The 26648-nt window shown below is 33.8% G+C and overlaps 1 protein-coding gene across 4 annotated transcripts in view; it reads left to right on the top strand.

Moving 5' to 3' along the window:
* ASCC3 (activating signal cointegrator 1 complex subunit 3) overlaps positions 1 to 26648 on the top strand; it is a 400644-nt gene that overhangs the window by 284811 nt on the left and 89185 nt on the right. For all 4 annotated transcript variants that reach the window (XM_072642929.1, XM_072642932.1, XM_072642930.1 and 1 more), the window contains 4 exons: positions 6538 to 6675; positions 6757 to 6877; positions 8946 to 9078; positions 12597 to 12722. In XM_072642929.1, coding sequence (XP_072499030.1) covers positions 6538 to 6675; positions 6757 to 6877; positions 8946 to 9078; positions 12597 to 12722 — 518 coding nt within the window. The remainder of the gene's footprint in view (positions 1 to 6537; positions 6676 to 6756; positions 6878 to 8945; positions 9079 to 12596; positions 12723 to 26648) is intronic.

Below are 26648 nucleotides of genomic sequence, written 5' to 3'. Positions count from 1 at the left end.
ACTTAATCTCACACTGAATAGCAGCCCTGCCGCCGCCCAAAGCACTGAGGCTGGGAAGCAGCATTGATTCTCAGACCCCAAGCGCGGGCTGGGAGGATCCGGAGGCGAGGTGGGTGTGAGGAGGATATTCAGAGCTCAAGTCACTGGCTGGGAAAATGCCCAGAAAAGGGAAAAAAACCAAGACTATAAAGGGTTACTTTCTTGGTGAGCAGGTTTCTCCTCCCCTCCCTTCTGATGAGGAAGAGCGGTGCTCACCATCAGGGGAAGACACGGAAGTCAGTGCTTCTACATCCCAGCCCACTCAATGGGATCAGTTCTGGGAAAAGGTCATAAAGAGCCCAAACAATTTTCAAAATCATGTTAGAAAGGTTGAGGAAAAACTGGGAAGAGCAATAAAAGACTTGCAAGCAAAGTATGAACAACAAATCAGCTCCCTGCTAAAGGAGACCCAAAAAAATGCGGAAGAAAATAACACCCTGAAAAATAGGCTAACTCAATTGGCAAAGGAGGTTCAAGAAGCCAATGAGGAGAAGAATGCTTTCAAAAGCAGAATTAGCCAAATGGAAAAGGAGATTCAAAAGCTCACTGAAGAAAATAGTTCTTTCAAAATTAGAATGGAACAGATGGAGGCTAATGACTTGATGAGAAACCAAGAAATCACAAAACAAAACCAAAAGAATGAAAAAATGGAAGATAATGTGAAATATCTCATTGGAAAAACAACTGACCTGGAAAATAGATCCAGGAGAGACAATTTAAAAATTATGGGCCTACCTGAAAGCCATGATCAAAAAAAGAGCCTAGACATCATCTTTCATGAAATTATCAAGGAGAACTGCCCTGATATTCTAGAACCAGAAGGCAAAATAAATATTAAAAGAATCCACCGATCACCACCTGAAAAAGATCCAAAAAGAGAAACTCCTAGGAATATTGTGGCCAAATTCCAGAATTCCCAGGTCAAGGAGAAAATATTGCAAGCAGCTAGAAAGAAACAATTCAAGTACTGTGGAAATACAATCAGGATAACACAAGATCTAGCAGCTTCTACATTAAGAGATCGAAGGGCATGGAATAGGATATTCCAGAAGTCAAAGGAATTAGGACTAAAACCAAGAATCACCTACCCAGCAAAACTGAGTATAATACTTCAGGGGAAAAAATGGTCTTTCAATGAAATAGAGGACTTTAAAGCATTCTTGATGAAAAGACCAGAGCTGAAAAGAAAATTTGACTTTCAAACACGAGAATGAAGAGAAGCATGAAAAGGTAAACAGCAAAGAGAAGTCATAAGGGACTTATAAAAGTTGAACTGTTTACATCCCTACATGGAAAGACAATATTAGTAACTCTTGAAACTATTCAGTATCTGGATAATTGGTGGGATTGCACACGCACACACTCATAGAGACAGAGTGCGCAGAGTGAATTGAATAGGATGGGATCATATCTTAAAAAAAAAAAATGAAATCAAGCAATGAGAGAGAAATATATGGGAGGAGAAAGGGAGAAATGGAATGGGGCAAATTATCTCTCATAAAAGAGGCAAGCAAAAGATTTTTTTTTTAGTTTGGGGAAAAAGAGGGGAGGTGAGAGAAAAACATGAAGCTTACTCTCATCACATTCCAATAAAGGAAGGAATAAAATGCTCACTCATTTTGGTATGAAAACCTATCTTACAATACAGGAAGGTGGGGGACAAGGGGATAAACAGGGTGGGGGGGACGATGGAAGGGAGGGCATGGGGAGGAGGGTACAATTTGAGGTCGACACTCACAGGGAGGGACAGGATCAAAAGAGAGAATAGAAGTAATTGGAAGCAGGATAGGATGGAGGGAAATATAGTTAGTCTTATATAACACGACTATTATGGAAGTCATTTGCAAAACTACACAGATTTGGCCAATATTGAATTGTTTGCCTTCCAAAGGGAGGGGGAGGGGAGGGAGGGAGGAAAAGAAGTTGCAACTCAAAGTTTTAGGAATAACTGTCAAGTACTGTTCTTGCCGCTAGGAAATAAGAAATACAGGTAAAGGGGTATAGAAAGTTATTTGGCCCAACAGGACAGAGGAGAGGATGGAGACAAGGGCAGAGAGGAATGATGGAGAAGAGAGCGGAGTGGAGATGGGGGCAATTAGAATGCTTGGTGTTTTGGGGTGGGGGGAGGGGACAAGGGGGGAGAAAATTTGGAGCCCAAAAATTCTGTGAAAATGAATGTTAAAAGTGAAATAAATTTAAAAAAAAAAAGAAATTGTCATGCAGATGGAAATTAAAGGAATTATATTTCAGAATTGTAGATGTAATTTAGGAATCATCTTCATGTACTCATTGAAGCCATGCCACTTACATATTTGTGTTACATAATTTGCTTTCCTTTTTCTGCATTTTAAAATCCTTTCATTGGAGATCTTTTCCAACCTTTTCCATTAGGAGTATCAAATAGCTTGGCTATAGTATAGTGGAATAAAGGTAGAAATATGAATAAGAAAAGACAACTTCTCCCTCCTAAATTCAATTAGATATGCAATTTAGGTTGGATTATAAACTTTACAAAAAACAGGAGCCATGTTTCACCTAAGTATTTAATAGTGCTCTGCACGTAATAGTTTCTTAGTGAATGTTTCTTGAATGAATTTCAGTTTGAATTCTTATTATAAAGTAGCAGTTCTCAATTTTTTTTATCTTAAATATCTCTTTATATCCTTTAAAATTATTAAGGACTATCCCTCAAAGAGTTTTTTATTATATGTGTTACATTTATCAGTATTAGAAATCAAAATGTCTTATTATTATGAAAATAGATTTTTTGAGATTTTTGAAACCCCTGAAAGGGTCTCATTGTCTCAAGATCATATTTTGATACACTGTCATAAAAGTCTCAAGCCATGGTGGGGAGAAAGACATAGAATACATTGTCCTGCTTACCTAGAAAACATGACACTATTTTGTTAAAGGTTTCCTATATACATGCGTATACAATTACTCATAATTTAGAACAATAGCAGATATCACAGACTTATTAAGTGTCCCCTAAGTAAAACATTCAGCTATTTACTACAGGAGCTACAAAATTAACCATAGTCCTCTCCCAGACCTAAAAAAATATTATAGAGCAAAAATGATTCTACAGTACAATAAAGTTTGATACAGGGTTTTGACTTTAAAATTAGGCGACTTGGGGGAATGGGATGGGAAGTTTGTTTTGAAGGGACAAATAGAATGGGAAATAAAATATAAACTCTTTAAAGGCAGAAAATGTTCATTTTCTGTTTTTATCTCCTGTACCTAGTACCCATAGTGCCTTACACATTGCAGGTACTTAATAGATGCTCATTGAATTGAATTTGGAAACTATCATTTCTAATTGTGTCTGTTTAGGTAATAGGGTTTTGATTCTTGATGTTGCTTATAACTATTCAGGTACCAAAAGAATGTTCTAAAAGGTTTCTTTTGTCTTTGAGCCTTTTCTTCTTCCTACAAGATGTCAGTTTTATTACACAAAAGTGTATCTTAAAAAATTAACATTTAGTAGTAACTAGGAGATGTTTTAGCTTCATTTAACATCTGTACCAGATGTGATAGATGTAATTATTTTTGCAAAAAAACTTCATAACTTTCATGATTCTTTTGTGTGGCACATCTTTCTTTTATTGGGCATTTTAGACAATTGATAAGCATTATTCAGTGGCATATGGTCTGAGTCTGACGTGCTTTGAAAAGAGTACAGAGTACTAATAATGAGGATTCTGTGAAAATGGGAAAACCAGCACAACAGATATGCTTTGAGAAACTATGGGTTTTTAGCATCTTGAAACAATATATCACACTCAAAGGGACAGAATTGGGCTGCACAATCTGTTAGCTCATTCTTGTCCAATCTGGTCTCCTCCTTTCTTTTGGAGCCAGCATTGTCATCAACTCACTGAATTATATTCTGACTGGAATGTATTTCAGGCACAGGGTAATGTATCTACTTAAATGGAATCCTATATTTCTACAAAAGCTTTTTAAGTATAATAAATTTAAAATATAAAAAACAGTTCTATTAACTTAAAGTAAATGGTTCAACAGTTTACATATGTGCAGCTTAAAAAAATGACTACTACTTGGGAGAACCATAGAGTTTGTTCTGAGAACAGTTTATTTCTTTCATTTGCAATATATTTACCTTTATAAGAATTTTTTTTTAAAAAAATTAAGAGATCCCAGGCATAGTTTCAAAGATTGTTTACTAAATGAATTCCTATAAAAGTCTTCTTTTTTCTAGAAGAGTGTTTTGAGTATTGGGTTTATTCTTTTAAAAAGTTATAGTTATTTGGTCAGGTTACTGAGTATGTTAATTAAAAAAATACTTGCTCCAATGTCTGTGGGGAAAGTATTATTCTAAAAATGTTAATTTTGTTATCCAGTGGCCTCTTTAGGAACTTGCGTATGTTTTGATGAAAAAATTAGATCAATTTTAAGTATGTTAATCAGAGTTTCACATTTTTATTTACAGGGTATGCTCAAATGTTAATAGATTGTCTCAGAAATGTCTTTGCCTAATGATTGAACATTAGCAATACTTTAGGATTTTTTATGATGTTAAAATAATTCAGAATTCCTTTAGAGAAGTACCATAGTAAAAGAAAGTAGAATAGTTGCAGACAAGGGAAAGAAAACTGTCATGGGGATTTTAGGGTTTGAGCAATTCAAATAGGCACATGTTCTCTTTATTTCATTGATTTACATGGAAGTGAGAGGTCACTGAGAAATGACTGTCCTTCCCTGCTGCTAGAATGACAGAAGAGTAGAGTGTACACCAGCTCTTCTGCTAAGTGTCCCTAGTTTTCCTGTGGTAAATTAACTGCTTTCTAAGTATGCCTAACACTATCATGAAGCACCGCTGTAATCCCAGACACACACAAAAAAAGTCTCTGACACTGTCAAAGCAAGACATCTCTGAATAAGTTCTCTGCAGTGTGAATTGGAGATATTTTATGCTAGAAATGACATGAATAACATAGACTGTCATTTGAGAATGGCTAACATTATTATAGACTATTACAAAAAGACCCTTCTTATGGTATACATGTACAAGCATTCTAATCCCTGTTAATATTAAAGAGAAAAATGAATATATGATAATATATTCTTAGGGTCTATGAATCTACTTAGGAAATGTTATCACAGACAGAGAATTGTTAGAGTATATGATTATATGAGGTAATCATATCCTGAGAAATTAAATGAACTGTTTTTAATTCTGTCACCCTTACATGAAAGAAGGGTACTAGATAAACTTCAGTTGTTCATTTAGATTTTCATATAGCATAGGAATTAAACTTGTACCCAATACACTACCTTTGACTTAGAAGTTTATCTTGGTTTTTATCTTTGTAATTTGAATGACTATTAAATAAAACAACAAAAAACGTTACAGTGTTACAAATCATAATCATACCTCACTTATATAGTTTAGTTATTAATAATTCTTAAGTTGCAAATAGCATGTTAAATATTTTCAGTAAAACTTAAACCTTAATTATTAACTACTATCTTTCTTTCATAGTAATCATGATGATAGTCCCTAAATCAGTTCAGGGTTTTGATTTCATACCAGTCACACTACCAAAAGGGTCACTTACTAGAATTAGATGTTGTTCAGTCATGTCCAGCTCCTTGTGAGCCTATCTAGGGTTTTCTTGGCAAAAAAAACTAGAGTTATTTGCCATATCCTTCTTCAGATATAGAACTGAGGGCAGCAGGGTTAAGTGACTTGCCCTCAGTCACACAACTAGTAAGTGTCTGAGGCAGATTAGAACTTAGAAAGATGAGTCTCCCTGACGTTAGGTCCAGCACTCTATCCATTGTGCCACCTCATTGCTCAAAAAAGAGTTTCTAGATTTGACGTAGAAAAGCTTGACCTTGTACAGGGAGCAGGAATGTTGTTGTTAGTGTTTTTTAGTTCTTTCTGTAGTGTGTGACTCTTCATGATCCCATTTGGGGTTTTCTTGGCAAAGATACTAATTTGCCATCTCCTTGTCTAGCTCATTTTTACAGATAAGGAAAATGAGGCAAACTGAATTAAGTGACTTGTCCAGGATCACATAGCTAGGAAGTGTCTCAGGCCAGATTTGCACCCAGAAAGATGAGTATTCCTGACTCCAGGCCTGGCACTCTATCCACTGTGCCACCTAACTGCCCCTTGTAGAACTAGACAAGAGACCAAAAAATTCATTTGGTAGAACAAAAGATCAAGAATCCAGTGACAACCACAAAAAAGTAATAGGACTGGTATTAATAGATCTCAGATTATAAGTGAACAGTCATGGAAACTACTTGGTACTAGTTAAAAGAACAGAAAAAGTGATCATTAAAGCAACTTTAATAGGCAAAAGCGGACAGAATGGCCCAGTAGTTTTTAGTAAATAACATAGCATTTTGTCAAATAAATATCATATTTGATACTTCTCATATTTGTCAAATAAATATCAGTAATAATGTGAAACTTTGAAAGCTGCATATTTAAATCATATAATTATCTCTTCTTTGTAGATGAATGACATCATTGGAACAATGAGAGATTCTAATCTAAAACTGACTCTTGCCTTTGGAATAGGAATGCATCATGCTGGACTGCATGAAAGAGATAGAAAAACAGTGGAAGAATTATTTGTAAATTGTAAAATCCAGGTATTTTATTTTCTACCTATTGATATTTAAATAGACTTTTCAGAATTGGTTAGTAAGATTAAATTATCTTTTCTCTTTTAGGTCCTGATTGCTACAAGCACATTAGCATGGGGTGTAAACTTTCCAGCTCATTTAGTAATTGTTAAGGGAACAGAATATTATGACGGAAAAACAAGACGCTATGTGGATTTTCCCATTACAGGTAATGTTGCAAAAATTTGAAAACACTTAATGAAGATTTTAACCACTAAGAAATATGTTAGCATACATTATATTTTAAGGTAGAGGTGTCAAACTCATAGCCTAGTGCATACATACCACAAGGACAAAACTCTGGTGCATTGGGAATCAAATTAAAATGTAATTGGGAAGTATTTAACAAAATAAAAACTATGATACAACATATGTAATATTGTTTTGTCATTTTCAGTCAGTATGCCAGGTCAGGGATCCCTTTCTAAATTTGAGTTTGATGCCACTGTCTTAGGGAATCATTTATATCTGCCCTGTGATAAGCAAATTTGCTTTACTGAAAGAAGAATTAAGATGTATTTGTTACTTGTTCATCCAGTGTTTTAGCTTGAAAAGATTTCTTATCATGCCACGTTAAGCACAAAATACAGTGTGCTGATTGTTCATTATTGGTATTTTGAAATATTAGTTTTTGCCTTAGCAAATATGAAAATGACAAATAGTAGGAACCACCAATGTGTGTTTTTTAAAATGATCAAACAGAAAGTAGTACTTAGACCTGACATGAAGTACCAAAGTGACATTCTAGTTTCTTCTCTCCTTTCCTGAATTAATGTCCTATGACTTCCCTTTATACGTTGCATGTTCAATGGCTCTTACTACACTTCAAATATATTCTGTGCTATTTCTTCTGAACCTTTCCTTAAGCTGTTCTTCCTCCCTAAAATGCTCATACCCCCTCCCAAACATCAGTTGTCCAATTCCTATAAATCCTTCATTTCAGATATCATCTTTATAAAGTCTTCTGTTGCCCTTAGCTATAATGAACTCTTTCTCTGAATTTCCATGTACTTTCTGTTTCTCTCACGATATTTTCACATACTGGTTATTTGGGTAGATTACTTATATCCCATACTCAGCCAAAATATTGTTGTGTACGTGGATAAAATTGCTCTAATAGTTTGGACAAGAATAAGCTGTTAAAATATACAAAAGTGGTGCTTTAATAGTTTTCTGTTAATTTTCAACAGCTACATATGTTCTCTAGTGAGAGGTATATTCTTACTCACTAATCAGTTGTAAAATATGTATACCAGTTAAATAATCACTAAATGTTGATTTGCTAAGCTATTCATGCCATGATATTTTTTTTTTGGTAACAAATAGTAAAAAGATTTTTTGGGTTGCATTTTGGTTTGTTTGGGTTTTGGGGGGAAGGGGTGGAATAGCCTGGTGATATGTATTTGTGTTTGTGGAGTGAAGGGGATGGAGATTATCTAATAAATTTTTGTCAAAAAGCTTCAGATTTTAATACCTAAATTTAATTTGTACTGGATATAATGACTTTATGATGTTAGACACATAGTACATACATCGTATGCAATTCAGTTAGATTCAACAGACATTTATTAAATTTTCTGTATTGTGCCAGACATTGTGCTAAACGCTGTGTATACAAAGACAAAAACAAAGCAGTGCATGACTTCAAAGAATTTGTTTTACTAGGGGGCAGAAGACAACAATATGTACGTGCCTATACACTGTAATTCAAGGGAATCATGAAAGATTCAATATAAGAAGGGGAACATGAACAGAGACTTTAAAGGAATGTGAGATTCCAAGAGAAAGGAGAACATTCCTGGTATGGAGTATTGCCTGCACAGAGGCAGACAAAGGAATTAATATTTGATGAATGAATAACTTATTCTATTAAAAATTATAGCATCACATAAGTAGCCATTTCTGGCACTTTACTAAGAAAACATTTAATCATATTTTTGTATGCAATCCTAAGATCTTGTTAGAGCCTAGTTTTGCATTTTGGTGACTTATTGACATAAGTATGAGTTTTCTGAATGAATGCTAACTTAGGAAACACAATAGTAAAGTAGCAGGAGTAACACAACTATACTTTTAGTATTAACTATGTAAACTGTAAGACTGCCTTCTTGGTTATTTTATTTTATATTTATATATATTTTTTTATATTTACATAAAGAATAATTAAATGTGTACCAGAATCAATAAATGCACCTCATACCTTTTGTCATATGAGAGTTCTGTTTTCTCTATTATAGATGTACTTCAAATGATGGGACGTGCTGGTAGACCTCAATTTGATGACCAAGGCAAAGCTGTAATCTTGGTTCATGACATAAAGAAAGACTTCTACAAAAAGTTTCTTTATGAACCATTTCCAGTAGAATCAAGGTGAATTTTACTAAAAATGGAAAAAAAAGTTTATATCAGTTAAGATTTTATGGCATATTTGTATGTTCTTACATTTACAAATAAAATAGTATAAGTTTTTAGTTCAACATAATCAGCAGATTTGAAATGGAATTTAATAATTAAATACATCATAGTAAAATCCCATATTTTATAGTAGTCTAACCAGAAATAAAATGAGATGGACTGGCAATAAAAATTCAAGTTTTGTTGCTAATATTTTGTTTCAAAATTAACCTACCTAAAATGTGGCAAGAGTTCTTATTGGAACCAGTATTTAAAGCCAGTTGTGCCTTTATACTTGCCATTCTATTTTCACCCCACCCTTAATTAGCCCTATTGACTGGACTACCCCATTGTCATTTCCCTGATAGTTTCTTCTATATTTCATTACACCCATTGTCACTTCCTGATCTGTTTGATCTGTTATACTCTGCTTCCCTGATATCCAGCATTTTTTCCCCCACAAGTTTCCAGCATCTTCACTGTCATATTTTTGTCCCTCAGATAATTTGTTTTCATGATCTTGGTCTAAATTCAAATTAGAAAACTGTATTTTCAATTCCTTTGAATTAACTGTCTTGACAATGACTATACCTGTTCTTTCTAAACATTTCTCTAGACTGATACTGGCAAATTTTTATCAGTAACTTTTACTACCAAAAGCCTCACTTCCTAAAAGCCATAAATGTAAAGTGCTGACTTTCATTGGTTAGGTGAATTTCAGCTTAATTCCAGTTGGCTGGTGTGAACATGCCTAATTCTCAGTTCGTCTTGTGTATACATGTGTAGCCCTCACATCTGTTTAAAATCAGTAACCAGTCAACAAATAGTGGGAGGTGTTTTTAGTAATATAGATATTTCTTTATTATTGTTGTCTTGTACTTACATGGATCTGTGATTTCATCAAATTGGTTGTAACCTCAAATGAATCAGATCTCAATCTGTCTGTGCCTAACCATCCTATGTGACTGTTGTACGTGATCTTCTACAAATTAGCTACAAGGGAATTCACCCAACAGCTTTTCTTTGCTTTATAATGCCATCTTATATTTGAAATTTTATTCCATATATTCTTTTAATCAGTATTAGTACTGAGATTTAAGAAGTGATTTTAATGAGCACAAAAAATACCAAAAGCATTACTTCATTTTGATTACAAAAATAAGTGAATTTAGCTACTTCATTTTTGCTGATATATAATAATAAAAACTAAACTTACCTTGATTGCCCAAAAGTTCAAAGAAAAAGATTATTTCATTCAGAGAAGTATAACATTGATCATTTCTTAAATGAATGTTTTCTTTGATCTGATTCAAAGGAGAATTCATCACAACTACAGCTTATTTGTGGAAAAGATCTGAAACCAACAAAGATCTCTACATTTAAAGGAATAAACATATCATTCTTCTAATGAAAATCTCTTAAAATGAAATGCTAAAGGAATTTTAATAACTTAGTTTTTTAGCAAATCAATTCTGAAGGCTTCATTCATTCAAGTGAGATTTTTTTATTTTTTTTTAATTAGCAAGCATTTTTTTCTCTCATACCTCTCTTTCTTCCCCCAACTAAGGGAAACAAGGGGCAAAATCTTTGTAACAAATATGCATAGTCAAGCAAAACAATATACTCCATTGGCTATGATAAAAAGCTGAGTGAATGCATCATCATCTCTCATATGAAATTGTGGTTGGTCATGGAGTTGATCAGTTAATTCTTTTGAGTTGTTCATGTTTACAGTGTTGTTACCATTTAAATTGTTGTCATAGTTCCTCTCACTTTACATTATTTTATACAAGTCTTCCTAGGTTTCTCTAAAATTGTCTCTCTTCGTTTCTTATAGCATGATAATATTCCATTACATTTGTGTACCATAATTTGTTTCCTGTTCCCTAATTTATTGTCACCTCCTTTCTTTTTAGTTCTTTGCCACCACAAAGAGTGGCTAGGAACATTTTGGTGATTATAGGATTTTTTGTACTTTCTTTCATCCTTTTGGGGCATAGCAAAAGAGAGATATCACTGGATCAAATGTCATACACAATTTAGTGACTTTTGGAACATACTTCTAAATTCATAGTTCTTCTATCAGTGCATTAATATATATTTACTTGCATTCCACTCCCTACCAGTCCTCTCCATCCCACAGCATTTGTCACCTATGTCACCTGTGCTAATCTGATGGGTATGAGGTAGAACTTCAAAGTTGCTTTAATTTGCATCAGTCTAATTATTAATGATTTGAAGCAGCTTTTATTCATATGGCTTTGATAGCTTGGACATTTTTCCTTGAGAACTGCCAGTTCCTATTCTTTAGCCATTTATTAGTTGGTAAATTCCTCTTATTCTTATAAATTTTAATCAGTTTCAGAGAAACTTGCAGCAGAGATTATTTTTCCCTAGTTAACTGTTTCTTCAGTTACCTTTTAATATTACTATCAAGAACCCTTTGGACAAGAGTAAAGCTAAAACAAAAAAAAAAGTTGAGTACTTCATCGTTACCTAAAATATATTTAACCCCAAAGATAGAGAATTAATAAGTAATAAGGTAAAAATTATAGTTATCTTAATTTCTCTGATTTTTGTTATGTACTTTAATGTAAAATGGATATGAGGCATTTACTTTTTTTAGTGATTAAAATTAATTAGAATTTTCATTGTGAGTATTGAATACAACATGTAATACAGATCTATAGAAGATATATATAAGATATAATTAACAGTAAAGATATTTCATTCATTTATAACACAGTTTGGATCTGGAAACACTAGTGTAAACTACTTTTTGCTCATATGAAATGAAAAATTATAGTTTATATTTCTGTAAGAAGAACATTAATTAGTTGACAGAATAGTTATTGAGTTTTATGCCAAATGACATAACAGTGTCAAATGGAACTTAAATGCATGTATATGTATATACATATATATAGTCACTCATTTATATATTTGTTTCATTGAAAGTACCATCCCAAAGAAATTGAAGACAACTTGTTTCCTTTAAAAAATTTAAAGAAAAATGCCCATTTATTTTGTTTCTTCACTCAATCAATAAGCATTTATTAATGCTTCTTCGTGACTGTATGACTGGCACTGAGCTAGGAATTGAGGATACAAAAAGAAATGAAGCAGTCATGCCTTCAAAGAATCTATATTTTATCATAAGATAATGCCCTATATGAGTATCCATAAAATTTGCAAAATAAACTCAAGATAATTTGGTGGGGAGAGACACTAGTAGTTAGTGGGATCAGAAAATATTTGATTGAAGAAGGTGCTTAAAAGTAAGCTTTAGAGCACAGTTTATTCAAATTTTAATGAGCAGAAACAAGGAAAGTAGCCTTATGTAAAGACTATAAGGCCAGACTGACTAGATTGTAGTGTGTGTGAAGATGAGTAGTATCTTAGAAAATGAACTGTTATATACAAAGTAGTGTTAAATTTGATTTAGTGTTTGTTTTATATTTATATTTGTTTCCTGTTTTGTCATTCACATTTAGCTTACTAAATGTGCTTTCTGATCATTTGAACGCTGAGATTGCTGCTGGGACCATAACATCCAAGCAGGATGCGATGGATTACATTACCTGGACTTATTTTTTCCGTCGGCTTATCATGAACCCTAGGTAAGTAAAGTGACCACAGTTTATAAAAGTTAACTTACCTGTTTCTTCTCCACATTCAAGAAGATAACATTTTTAAAGTAACAATTTAAAAATTGAAGAAATGTCAAAATAAGTTCTTTTGTATAACTCTTAAAACCATAGAGTAATATAAAATGTAAATTTGGCCCAGTAATGTCAATATATTTCTAAAATATGATATCAACAAATTTAAAATCTGTTTGTCCTTTCATTATTTAACTTGTTTTAATTGTTACATTGGTTAATATGTAGAGGACATAAAAGCACAAATACATGGTTCCTGCCCTCTAGGTGCTTACAGAAGACTACTAGTTAAGTAGGGCTTTGGAAAGTAAATAGGTCATAATGTCCTGGAACAGACAGGAAAGTTTTCATGGAGCAGTTGGATTTGTGCTTATTTTTGAAGAACTTCTTTTAAAGAAATTTAGGCAGAGAATCTTTGGGGAGTCATAGATAACACTTAGCAGTACTATTATGAGTATTATCTTTGACTCCTTTTTCCAAAAGACTTTCCTTTCTAAATCAGCTTTATCCAGTTTTGTTATTGCTCAATATTGCACATAATATTGGTTTTTTATTTGTTTTTATAATTAGTTTTCACCATTCACTTCCATAAAATTTTGATTTTTAATTTTTTCTTCTTCCCTCTCCTCCCACCCTTCACAAGACAGTGTACAGTCTGATATAGGCTCTACTTACACATTCGTATTAAACATATTTTCACATTAGTAAAGAAGAATTAGAACTAATGAGAAGAACCACAAGAAAGAAGAAATAAAACAAAACAACAAAAGAAAAGGAGAGGAAATAGTATGTTTCTATATGCATGCAGACTCCAAAGTTCTTTCTCTGGATGTAGATAGTATTTTTCATTGTGAGTCTTTTACAGTTGTCTTGGGTCCTTGCATTGCTGAGATGAGCTAAGTCTATCAGCTTGTCATTGTACAACGTAGCTGTTACTATGTATAATATTCTCCTGGTTCTGTTCATTTCACTCAGCATCAGTTCATATAAGTCTTTCCAGATTTTTCTGAAGTCCGCCTGCTTATCATTTGTTATAGCACAATAGTGTTCCATTACATTCACTTGCCACAACTTTTTCAGCCATTCCGCAATTAATGGACATCTTCTCAATTTCCAGTTCTTGGCCATCACAAAAAGAACTGCTATGAAAATTTTTGTACATGTGAATCCTTTTTCCCTTTGGGATACAGACCTAGAAGTGGTGGGTCAAAGGGCACATGCAGTTTTATAGCCTTTCAGGCATAGTTCCAAATTGCTCTCCAAAATAGTTGGATCAGTTCACAATTCCAACAATGCATTAATGCTCCAATTTCCCCACATCTTCTCCAGCGTTTATCATTTTCATGTTAGCCAGTCTTATAGGTATGATGTGATGTCTCGGAGTTGTTTTGATTTGCATTTCTCTAATCAGTAGTGATTTAAAGCATTTTTTCATATGACTATAGATAGCTTTAGTTTCTGCTGTACTATTTTCCAGTTTTTCTAGCAGTTTTTGTTAAATAATGAGTTCTTATCCCAGAACCTGAAGTCCTTGGATTTGTCAAATAGTAGATTACTATAGTCATTGACTATTTATTGTGTTTTGCATACCTACCCTATTCCACTGATCCACCACTCTATTTCTTAGTCAATACCAAGTAGTTTGGATGATTGCTTCTTTGTAATACTATTTAAGATCTGGTAGGGCAAGGCCAACTTCCCATGCATTTCTCTTCATTAATTCCCTTGATATTCTGGTCCTTTTGTTCTTCCAGATGAATTTTGTTACTGTTCTTTCTAGCTGTATAAAATAATTTTTTGGTAGTTTGATCGGTGTGGCACTGAATAAGTCATTTGATTTAGGTAGCATTGTCTTTTTTAATATATTAGCTTAGCCTATCCATGAGCAAATGATATTTTTCCAGTTATTTAGATCTGACTTTATTTGTGTAAAGGTGTTTTATAGTTGTATTCATATAGTTTCTGGCTTTGTTTTGTCAGGTAGACTCTCAAATATTTTACAATATCTACAGTAACTTTAAATAAAATTTCTCTTTCTGTATCTTGCTGTTGGACTTTGTTAGTAATATGTAAAAATGTCAATTATGTATGTGGGTTTATTTTATGTCCTTCAGCTTTGCATTTGGAATACTATCAGTAGGTCAACACTCTTGTGTTGTTTTCTTAATGATTTTCTGGAAATATATTTTGTGGTTTGTGTTTGTTTGTCAGCTGTTACAACATACTGTATGATTCAAAAAATTTAGCATGAACTATAGCAAGCCATAAACTTTTCTCTTTGTGGTTTTATTTTTTAAGTTCAGTAACCTAAGGAAATTATATTTATTGCCATGGTCTTTAAAGAGAAGGCATGTTCTCTAGATAGCATAATTATCACACCTCATAGCACTTTTAACTTAGGAAAACATTTTAATACCATTCATTTGGGTGATAGGGATGAAAACTGTCATCATTAATACTCCTGTGGAGCCTAAAATGTCTATGATTTTCAGGCTGTTTGGTCTAGGAATCCAATAGCTTCTATCATAAAGTAAGGCTAGGATACCACCACTCATGTTATAAAGTAAGACCAGGATTCAACCCACTAACTGCTTTTATAAACAAGGCCCTAACTGTTTACCTCAAATCTCTTCTGCTTCTAGGAAAACTAAATTGGACATAGTGTGTGACCTGTATGTAGAACTACGGTAGCAATGGTCTTTGTTTGATAAAGGACAAAAATATTACTTTGTGTGAACAGTTGTAGTAGATGATTTTTAAACACAAAGACTATGAGTTAATTAGCTTCTATTTTTTGCTCTCTTTTTTTCAGAGTTATAAAATCATAGAATTTTAGGTGGAAAAAACCTCAACCCCTCAAAACCTCAAAAAATTCCAACCCCTAACTGAAGTAAAAGTCCAATTTACAGTATCCCTGACAAATAATCATCTACCCTCAATTTGAAGAGTGTCAATGACATATCCTTTTGGGCCTTGCAAAATAATTCTTACATACTTTACATGCAGTGGTCCATAATTTATTTGAAGACAACATATCCCCCTAAATCATCTCTTCTGCAGGCTAAATATCCCCACTTAAAATCTACCCATAATATGATTTATCACTAAAAAGGAACATAGTAAGGTCCGTAGTTATACTTTAAAAGTCTTTTATATTTGTTTACTAAAAACCCCAAATATCAGAGAGAACTTTACAGAACCCTTTGGGACCCTCACATTTACTAAGTATGATCTGAATTAAAATCCAGCAAAGGAGAGTGAGAAGGAGTAGTCAAATAGGTAGGAGAACCAGGGGAAAGTAACAGCATGGAAACATAGGAAGAAGAGAATATCAAGAGTTTGATCCATAGTCTTAGAAGCTGCAAAGAAGTAAATAAATATGGAGAACTGATATAAAACCATTAGATCAGTCAATAAGAGATCGTTGGTAACTTTGAAGAAAGCAGTTTCAGTTGAATGACGAGGTTGGAATCTAGACTACAGTAGAGACGTTAGTTGTAAATGGCTTTCTCAAAGAGTTTAGGCACTGAGAGAGAGAGAGATTAGAGGATACCAAGCAGAGATGGATGGATTAAGTGTGGGTTGTTGAGGATAGGAGAGAATTGAGGGTATTTGTAGGCAGTAGGGAAGCAGCCAGTAGATATGGAGAAATTGAAAATTAAGAGTAGGGATGCTAGAGGGGCCAATATGCTGGAAAAAACTCAGTGTATGTGACTAGCTGTGCTTGTTAGAGAAGTTTGCCTTGGCAAAGAAAGAGCACTTATTCATGTGAGACAAGTGTGAAGGAAGAAATGGTAGCAGAAAACATCTTAGTGATGTGTGGTGAGGGAAGAGTAGCTCTTGGAGAATGGTCTCAATTTTTTTCAATGAAATATAAGCAAAACTCTCAAATGAGAGGGTGAGGTAAAGGGGAGCCATGAGACTATGAATGCAGCTGGAACAGGCAATGTAGAGCTCTTAAAGCTTGGTCAGACGTGAAGAGCCAAGGTCATCCCACTGCCTCCCTGGCCATCACCAGTCATCCTGACTTTTGTTTTGCCACTGGACTTCAGTGACTCTGGGAAGAGAGAGTGAGACTGATGACTTTGTGCAACTCTTCCTCACATATGTCCAATTCACAGCTAAGTCAAGACATCACATTATTATGTCATTAGTTCTCTTTGAAAAAACGAAGGACAAAATGGTTTAAGGATCAAGGAATTGAACAGAAGAGGACAGTATGGAATTGAAATGTTCATCAAGGAATTAAGATGGGGAAAGGAGGAGAGTAAAACCAGTTCAAAGAGAGGGTCTGGATAGAACTGGGGAGATCAAGATGAAGAGAAAATACATAATTTCTGGGTTGCAAGGTAGAATAATAATAGATTGTGTTCAAATAAGGAATTTTCAGAGTTCATGAAAATGGAAGTGGCAGATTTGTGGATGATGACAAGATTAAGGGGTATGATCCACCTTGGTGTAGCTGAGGGTATATAGGGTGGAGGTGGAGGTCATTGGAAATGAGTTACTTGAAGAACTGGGACGTTAGGGTTCTTGAAGTATATTAAAGTTCCCCTAGTATGAAGGCAGGAGTTGGGGAAGAGAGAAAGACTGAGCCTACCACTGAACTCATTGAGAACAGAAGAGGAATGGCCTTGAGGTCAGTAAACAACAGCTGTTGAGATTTTCATTGGATGGTAAATATGGATTGAGTGAACCTCAGATGAGAAGAGGTTACTGAGAAGAGGATGAGCATCAAAGTGATCCTAGGGAGCAAGAAATATTCTAACATACCACCTCAAACAGTGAATTGGAGAGGTGAGTGGAAAGTGAGGCTGGAAAGGGTGGCCAGAGAGACTCGTCATCAGGAAAGAGTCAAGTCTCATGAGAACCAGCAGATGGAAAGAGTGGGCAAAGAAAAGATTTTGAATGAAAGCTGGTCTGTTACTTATGGAGAAAGTATTTCAGAGAATATAATAAGGGGTGGAAAACTTAGGAGTGTAACCTTGGTAAGGGGGAAAAGGGTTGTATTGAGGGGAATGGGAATAAGGGATTGAGCAGTGGAGCACCCCATGAGATTTGGGTTTGAATAATGACAGTAGAGGTTCAAAATCACTGGGATTGAGAGGGCTTTATTGGGAGATATTTTGTTAATCATTGACAAATGTGTTCCCTTAGATTGTTATCAGCATCTCTAAGAGATTGATCTTAGTGATAGAGTCCTCTCAGGGCAAGCAGCTCAGGCATGGATCCATTGCGGAGAAGTGATGCTATATGATGTTTCAGTTCTTTCCCTGCAGACAGGTCAGACTAGGAAAGTACTGGAAGGAATATGATGAATGATTCTCTCCATCTAGGCAGGAAGGATCAGAGTAGGCTAAAATCTTGAACCATAGAGAGCGGGACCTTTCTTCATTCATTGCAGTCAACCAGGCAAGAGAATGTAGACTCTTTCCATTATACGCAGAAAGGATCCCATGCAAGCAGGAAGAGTGTAACTGATAATGCTGGCACACAAAGAAATGACTAAAACTAAGGGACATTTTGTATTTTTTCTTGTTTCATGGATAGCCATAATCAAAGAATTGATTGCCTTTTGACCATACTACTAATGATGAATGCCTCCATACTTAACTACGTTGATTCTCACACAGTAGATTCAATTCTGTTGCTAGGAATTTTGTAAGAAGTCTGTATCCAGCTCTTCAGCCTATGGCTTTAAATAACCACCTTCTCATTTTTAAAATCAGTACAGTTATCTGTCTCCAACCCTGTGGTGCCTCAGTTGTTCACCATGATTCTTGACATGTCACTAACAGTAGTTTCATTGATCTTTACTACAGATTTTTACAGTACCCTCCGAGATATAGATAGAGAGAGAGAGAGATGGGGAGATTGTGTGTGTGTGTGTGTGTGCGCATGTGCATGCATACACACACACACACACACACACACACACACAAATATCAATCACTTGAACTCAGTAAAACTAGGTGGTATCATAGCAACTTAGCATTTATCTTTGATTTCAACACTGTTAACTATTTTTGTTCAGTTCTTCCCAGTGTGTTTTATAAAATAGAAGCAAAATAGGACTTGAATATTTCTACATTCTCTTCATGCTCCATTATTATTCCTTCTGTTCCTAGCAATTTTGTCTCCTCCTTGATCTTGTTTTTACCTACCACTTAGCTTAAAACATTTTTTTAATTTATATTTATCACAAAACTCAGCTAATGAAATATTATTCTCATTCTTTGTAGATATAATTGACACATCTTTTGGCATATACCATCTTTTCAGTATTCGAAATAGGGACTGTTCACATATCTATTTCATTCAACTTATCAAATTATTACATGAGAGCAGAAGTTGCTGTTTAAAGTAATTTTGCGAATTAACTTATAGCATATTGCTGTTAGTGAATCAAAGATACAATTATGTGCTCATTAGAGAGCAGATTATCCAGTTCTTGGACTCTTATTATTCTTTATTTCTGATTTTCCTCCATACCATGTCCAAACTATTAAAATCCATCACACCAGATGATCCAGGAAAAGAAAACAAGTGATAAAAAAGTAAGTCATTTTGATTTTGAAAGCATTTAAAGCCAGTGACTGTAGTGTGATTTAGAATTATCTATTAATCCCTTTTATTCAGAATCTGACATATAATTCAAGAAGACTGAGAATCTTAAGATCCTCATGATCACCTAACAATTTGCTAAAGATTATATCAGTTTACCTTACTGATAATCTTCCTTTAGTATTATGAAGATGCCTTCCTTGTTTTCTACTCCTGTTGTTCTTATCTATTAGCTATACTTTAATCTTTGGAAGGCCATCAAGGTAGTTCTGAAGCAATAAAATAAATTAATAATTAATTGTACAATAATGCATATTCATTTGGCAAACATTTTTGAGTTCTTACTATGTGCAACATAAAGGTGAGGTCAGCATCCTGATACCAGCTTATGTTCCAGCATTGGGATTCAGAAATTACTTTTTTTCCTCATTCTCTTTATTTTCTAATTTTCCAGTAAGACTAACCTTTTCATGTCATTTGATTTTGAAAGGAGAAGGAAAAAGGCAAAGTAATAGGCCATGAAATTATAACTATTGAAATATCCTACTTTCCTCAAGAATTATCAAAATTACTCTCCTTGGAAAAAAGCTCTAAGTACTCACTTTGGTAGATCTATGATATCATTGGTATAGGTCTCTTGCCCCACCAGTGGAGATTTATCCCTTCACAACTTTTCATTCTCTTCAGTTCTTATCCATGTTTTCCCTTAAATTTTCCATATAAGATTTATTAACGTACCACTTAAGCTTTCTATATCTTGTCACTCATCCTTACTATTTAACCAACCCACCTCCCTTTCTAGGTGTGTATGTCCACAATATGTTTTACACTACCTGGGATCCTGCCAAGCGTCTTTCCATTTCCATTATTTAACAATTTTAATTTTTCTCAGATGACCACAGTCTATAAAATACAAATGTAGCATCCCTGGGAGACTTTTGCAGAAGTTAGGGGGAGGGAGGACTATGAGTGTAAAAACTGCATATTTTGTCTTATTTGATTTGTATATTGTTTAGTTTTGCTAAACTATTTTTTGAGCTTGATAGCAAAAAAAAGAAACAGATTGATATAACTACACTGGAAAAGTAAAGTTGATGAAAAAATTGTATAACAAATATAATGGATGGGCAGTCTGTCACATTGATTCATCAGTATGTTTGCCTTGGCTGGGCAGTCTATCAAATTAATGCATCAGTAGGTTTACCTTGAACAGTAATAACTTCTCCCATTAATTTCTAATTTATCCCTCTTCTCTTGTTATCACTAAACTTTTAGCATTCACAGAAATTAGCAGACTACTACAAGCACTTAAAATGGGCCTAGGAAAGTTCTACTCTTTTAATTAGATGGTGATAATAAGAACAATTTATTGTATACTTAAGAATAACATCTTTAAATCACAACTCATCATCTATGTCATGGCAGGTAGAGGGAAGGAATGGGAAAGTAAGAGAACACCAGCCTGGGTGATATATGGTGAGACTCCCTTTGTGTGTCCTAACACCCCACTGTGGTCGCTGTAAAGGCCTCTCAGGATCCCTGAAACATTCACCATTTGGACCCTGGTGATACTGCTGATTAAGATAAGGGATTAGACTTCTCGCTATTAGTACATCAAGTTGCTACCTCATTAAAGTTCATATTTTCTTAGCCTATAGAGACAGCTGCAATTGCTTGCTTTATCTCATGCACATAATTCTTACTTTGGAGAGGTCTGAAAGGTCTTGAAGGTGAGAAAAAATGTCTAGTCCACCATCTTTTTTGGTCACATGTTTTGGGAGTATAATTTCTTCCTAAACCTACATTAAATAAAATAAGATAAATTTGAGGAGCTGTTAAAATCCAGAGAAGGAAAAGTTAAAGTCTCTGAGGTTATTCAGAATTTCACCTTATGAAAACTAATATTAAGACAAATGACACAATCAACACCAATATTACAGATGATTTTGAAAAAGATGGTTATCCTGAGACTGGAATTTAGGTTGCAGACCACATTTGTCACAATAGAGTAAGAAAGAAAGAAACTAGGCAATCAAAAGTAAATCAGAAGTTCTAGTTTCTCTTAACAATAACAAGCAAAAGTAACTATTCATGCAAGGCATCGAAATGGCGTAAAGAATAAAAATAATAATTCATCCTCAGTTAACAACTGTGTTAAAGAGTCATGACAACTGAAGACATCACAGGCAAGACAACCTTCAAAGAAGGCTGTGGAAACATTCTGATCATTTCTAGGGTCATAAGAAGTCAAAATCAACAAAAACAGGAGTTGAATGAGATGAGAAACTGAAAGCTTGTGTGCCATTAATACAGAGAACAATTAGTTAGGGGAAGTGAATGAAAATAAGCAAGTGGTGAGGATAGATAAGTTTTGCAATTATTGACTTAAGTGTTTCATAGTGATGCTTGAATTGCTAGCAAAGTACTTTATCAACTTCTCAGACAGAAGCCTTCCCCTAGATTTTCTTGATAGACATTACTTATCAAATTGTGAAAACAGTGCATCTCTAAATATGGATCAATTATCTTTCTATATAAAAGTCACAGTTTGTTTGACTAAAAAAATATAAATACACACATATACACATAATATTGGTTTGAAGTAAAAAAAGATGTGCAAGAAAGTCCCACAAGTATAAATAGTGATTTGTTGATTCAGTAATTATTGAATAGGCTACCCCACTGTGCCATAACATTTATACTACACTTATCTCTTCCACCTTGTAACTTTCCCCATAGCAGTTTTGATTTATCTTGGGTTGGCATAAGAAATTAGTATAAATGGGAATTTGGGAAGAGCTTTGCAGAAGCCACAGCAACACAGGATGGCCAGCAGACAACAGAAAAAGTTTAGAAACTCAGAAATGCTTACCCTGAATTTTGCAATAAGGTACTGTAAACACCCCATAAAAGAAAAAAATCAGACTTCTTCTCTGGTACAAAGGTACCAGAGAAATTTTACATGGATTTCCTGATCATGGGAACGCCATGTGCCCAACCTGATCTGGAAGGGATAACTGGCTTTAATGCTTTCACAAAGCCTTTGACTCCATTCTTCACTTGTAGCTTATTCACTTACTACAAATATATGAAGCATACCAAAGCACAACAAGAACACGAGAGTACTTGATGTCCAGTGGGAAACTAGTCTTTTAAATAGAAAAAAAAAATCTGCTTCCTGTTTATAACATACCATCAGCATTATTGTGTCAAGAATAGCATTTTTCAAAGAGGTAGTTAGTCCATTATGGTTCTGTCTAGCCTTAAATCAATTATCGTCTTACCCAAATATGGCTTCCAAGGTTGAAAAGGAGTGGAGCCAAAGCACCTTATTAATCACTTGATATATGTGGATGATACCAAGCTATATGGGTCCACCCAAAAAAAATTCTTCATCTTATGAAATACCCATATTTCCAAAATATCCAAATATTCCAACTTGCTTGGAATCTTTGAGTATAAAATTTGTAATATGTGACAAAGAAAGAGATCCACACTTAAATACAGATGTCACATTCAGCCAGTGGTTGAAGACAATACCTACAAATACTTTGGCCACCTCTAGACAAGAAACATTCCACATAAAGTCTTCAAAGAAAAAGTTGTGATTAAATATGTAAAGAAGCTTGCCAGCATCCAGAAATCTAAGTTGAACGGGAAGAACACATTTAAAGCAGTTAACATCTATGCAGTATGGGTCTTAATATATGCATTAGAAACTGTAAAATGAACTATAATAAATTTTAAAAGTATTCACAGAAAAAACCTATACAATATTCGTGAAACACAGGATGTATCACTCTGGCAGCTGTAGAATGATTGACACTTCCTCATGAAAAAATAACTTAACATTTTCAAATCTTGATAGTCCCTGATTCCCAGCCATTCAGCATTTGCGGAAGAATGCAAAATGAGTATTATAAATTGATATGGAAATTTAAAGCAAACTCCAACCTAGTACACAGCACAAATTAGTTGTACATGGGGATGATGTTTATTTTCATTTCAATTGTCTTTAATATACAATTCAAAATAATTTTTATAATAAATAAGTACCACTCTGCCTCCCAAAAATTACATCTGATTTTATTATATTCTAAATACTTCTAGATAAATGCAACTTGTGATATTTTATATTACACACAGAAATAAGATATAGTTTTGATATAATTTGCAGTTTGTGTATATGCAAATAGATATGATATATGTATACAGATAGTATGTATATTTAATATTTAAGTTACATCTATGAACTACTGTTTTCAGAAAGCATAATAGCCTCCAAATTGAGTTCTGGATTCAGTCTGTGTGGTCAATTTTACTTTCTTTATTCTCCTGAGAAAGGCTTTTAAATAATACTAGGACAAAAATGTTGTGGTAGTTTCAGCTGTCCTTGCAACCTACTTTCATTATTTGTGTCATTATTACTGCTGCATAATCCGAACATAAAAAAACATGGTGTTGTAACAAATGACTTCCCAGTCCTGACAGTTATGGCAGCAGCATTTCAAAACTGATGAAAAATTTCCCAGAGAGATCTCTGGCCAGGTTTACATAAACTGAACAGGAAACGATTGCCACTGTCTGCATTAAATCCAAACTGTTTGAAGTAACTTTATCTGTGTTTTATGTTGTTGCAAAGGCTCTTTATCTCTTTTAACTGGTAAAATTTCCATCCTTTCACAGATTAGAAAAATAATTTCAGGTTTCATGTGTTGTAGTTCTTACATGATTTCTCCTTTGGTAACAAATTTTAAGGGTAATAAAAAAGTTAGTTTCAGTTTTTGATTGTTTAAATTTTATGTACTTTGTGAATTTTTATGATAGGTAGGGGGTGTGTTATTACTTTCTCCCAATGGACTACTAATGGAAGTTAGCTTGTCTAGTCCATGTGCTAGATGCTGTCAGTATAAAACTGCCTTTGACTTTCACACCTCTCAGGGGACGAGTAATTGTTGTGTTCAAACAGCCTGTAATTGTGATCCCGCTGGCTTTCTCAGTACGCTTCTGGCTATTAGAATCATTAAACAACTCAGCACCTGTTAACAGCATTGTAAATATTCAACCCTGCTTGTGTGCAGGTTGAGTCCAATATAGAGAAGGCTTACAGAGCCCAGCCTCATAAATTAGAGCTTCTGACAAGTCAATTATTGTGAAACTGGGTTTCACTGTGAAATAAATGAAATAGCATGCTGATAAAAAGGTAGGCTGTCTGTTTACGGCAAAGGGAAAATAATGATTAGATGATTTCAATGCAGTGAGCATGAAACTGCATTGTGTTTATTCTTTATCTGTAATTAAACAGTTGTATAATATAACAGCTTAAGATAACCCATAAATTATATATTTTTCACTGTGAAGAGTATACAATGAAAACATGCCTTTTTTACTTATTATACTACTTGCTTTTTTGAATAATGTCAATGACTGTTCTTATTGAAAAAATGATATATATAATCCCTTCCAAGTGATTACGTAAATACATGCATATATATGTGTGTATGTACGTATAAATTCTTCAGCCAGCCTCAGTTCACATTTTAGAAGCTTACTGTATCAGTCTACTGCAAGAGGATATATGAATCCAGAATATTGAGTTCCCCCAAAACATTGTAATACATTTGTTTCAAAAAGTATTTTATCAGCTTATAAAAAAGGAGTTTCCATGTATATATGCTTTAATTACTTTTGTTTTGTCAAAATATATACTTTAGATGTAACTTTTATAAATTCTGTATTTCAAATGTCTGATTTCTTTTGTAAGATAGTTTCAGTGGATCTAGAACCACAGCTCAAATAGTGAGAAAAACTACATTTTTTTCTGTAGATTGATTAAAATAAATCACTACTATATCTCTATAAGAAGTTTCACATTTTTTGTTCAAAGTGATAAGCTTTAAAATAATTGTCTTTATCAGTATATCATTGAGTATAACTTTAAAAGTCTACTGCTCTGAAATTTATCAATTACACATTTCTAAATTACTATCATTAAAAATATAAGTATTTTAGTATGAGCTTTCTTGTTCAAAAATTTAGTAAGACATGAAATACTGATATGTTATTTAATTCTACTTGTTTCCTCATCACATATATTTATGCATATACATAATTGGACAAATTTTGAAAAAATGTGCTCTTTATTGAAAAGAAGCTTCTCAGTAAGAAAATATACTGATATATTGCTTGGAGAAAATGTGGTAACAGTTTTCTAGCAAGTCAGTCTTTGACCATCTCAGAACAGTTCTCCGATAATGTGTTACCTCCTCTGGGACATAAGTTTTCAGTTAATTTTCCTTTTTTTTTTTTTCTTGGCAGCAGCTTATTTTAAAAATGTAAGAAATGTGTGCTATAACCTACTTTACCTGTTTTAAAGATAGTACTTAAAACCACAAAATCATTCTCATCATTTTTCTAATGGGCTAGACATAAACAACGTAAAATGTATATCTGTAAAATGTATATCATTAAAGCATGTCACATGAAAGACAAAATCTAGAAGGTGCAAATTTTTTAAAATACAAAAACTGAGTTACTAATGGACAATTTTAACCTACTACTGGAGCCACTGGTGATTTTAGGAATCTTTTGCCTCAGAATGACAGCATTAAAAGCAAGAATAGTCAGGACATTTTAGGGTTTTTTTAGGCTAGATGTGTATTGAAATCTTCAAAATCAGTAGCAATTTGAGTAACCCAATATGTTGCAAGTCCTCATACTGTTTTGTATTTTTAATTACATCAATTCAAAAATGTTTTTGAGGGTGTTTTTTAATACTTTAATTGGCATTGGGTATTTTCCTAAACAGTGTTTTCCCACTTTTAGCTTGTTTAAATACTACAGCAGAATAATTTCTTTACTATACAACTTTTACTAGCAAGAATATCATAATGCCGCATATGCAGAAATTCAATTGCATATTCACCAATGTTTTCAATTTAGAAGTAATTTCTTAAATGTGTATTAGTTCAGACAGCTGATAAATACAGCATTGGAAAAGTTTATAGGAACAGCAAAGCCAGAAAAATGTGGTGAGCTGTCATTGCCAAAAGCTTGGCTGATGAATTTCATTTTTTTAAAAAATAAAAGAGAAAAATGTTTTTAATAACTCCGAGTGACTTGGGATACTATGTCCTTCAAGGGGCTTTACATGTCCTATGTTTTTATTTTTACTTCTAGAACAGAAAAAATTCTCTCTAAAGACTTCTTTCACTTGTTTTTCAGGACAGGGGCTAATTTTCTCATGCTTACTCATTTTAGTATTTTACCTTTTTCCATCGGACTCTTTATCTGCAGAACTAGTTTGATGTTTAGTTGATC

The sequence above is a fragment of the Notamacropus eugenii genome, chromosome 2, assembly GCF_028372415.1.
Source record: "Notamacropus eugenii isolate mMacEug1 chromosome 2, mMacEug1.pri_v2, whole genome shotgun sequence".
Taxonomy (NCBI): domain Eukaryota; kingdom Metazoa; phylum Chordata; class Mammalia; order Diprotodontia; family Macropodidae; genus Notamacropus; species Notamacropus eugenii.
This window is presented reverse-complemented; position numbering and strand designations above follow the sequence as displayed.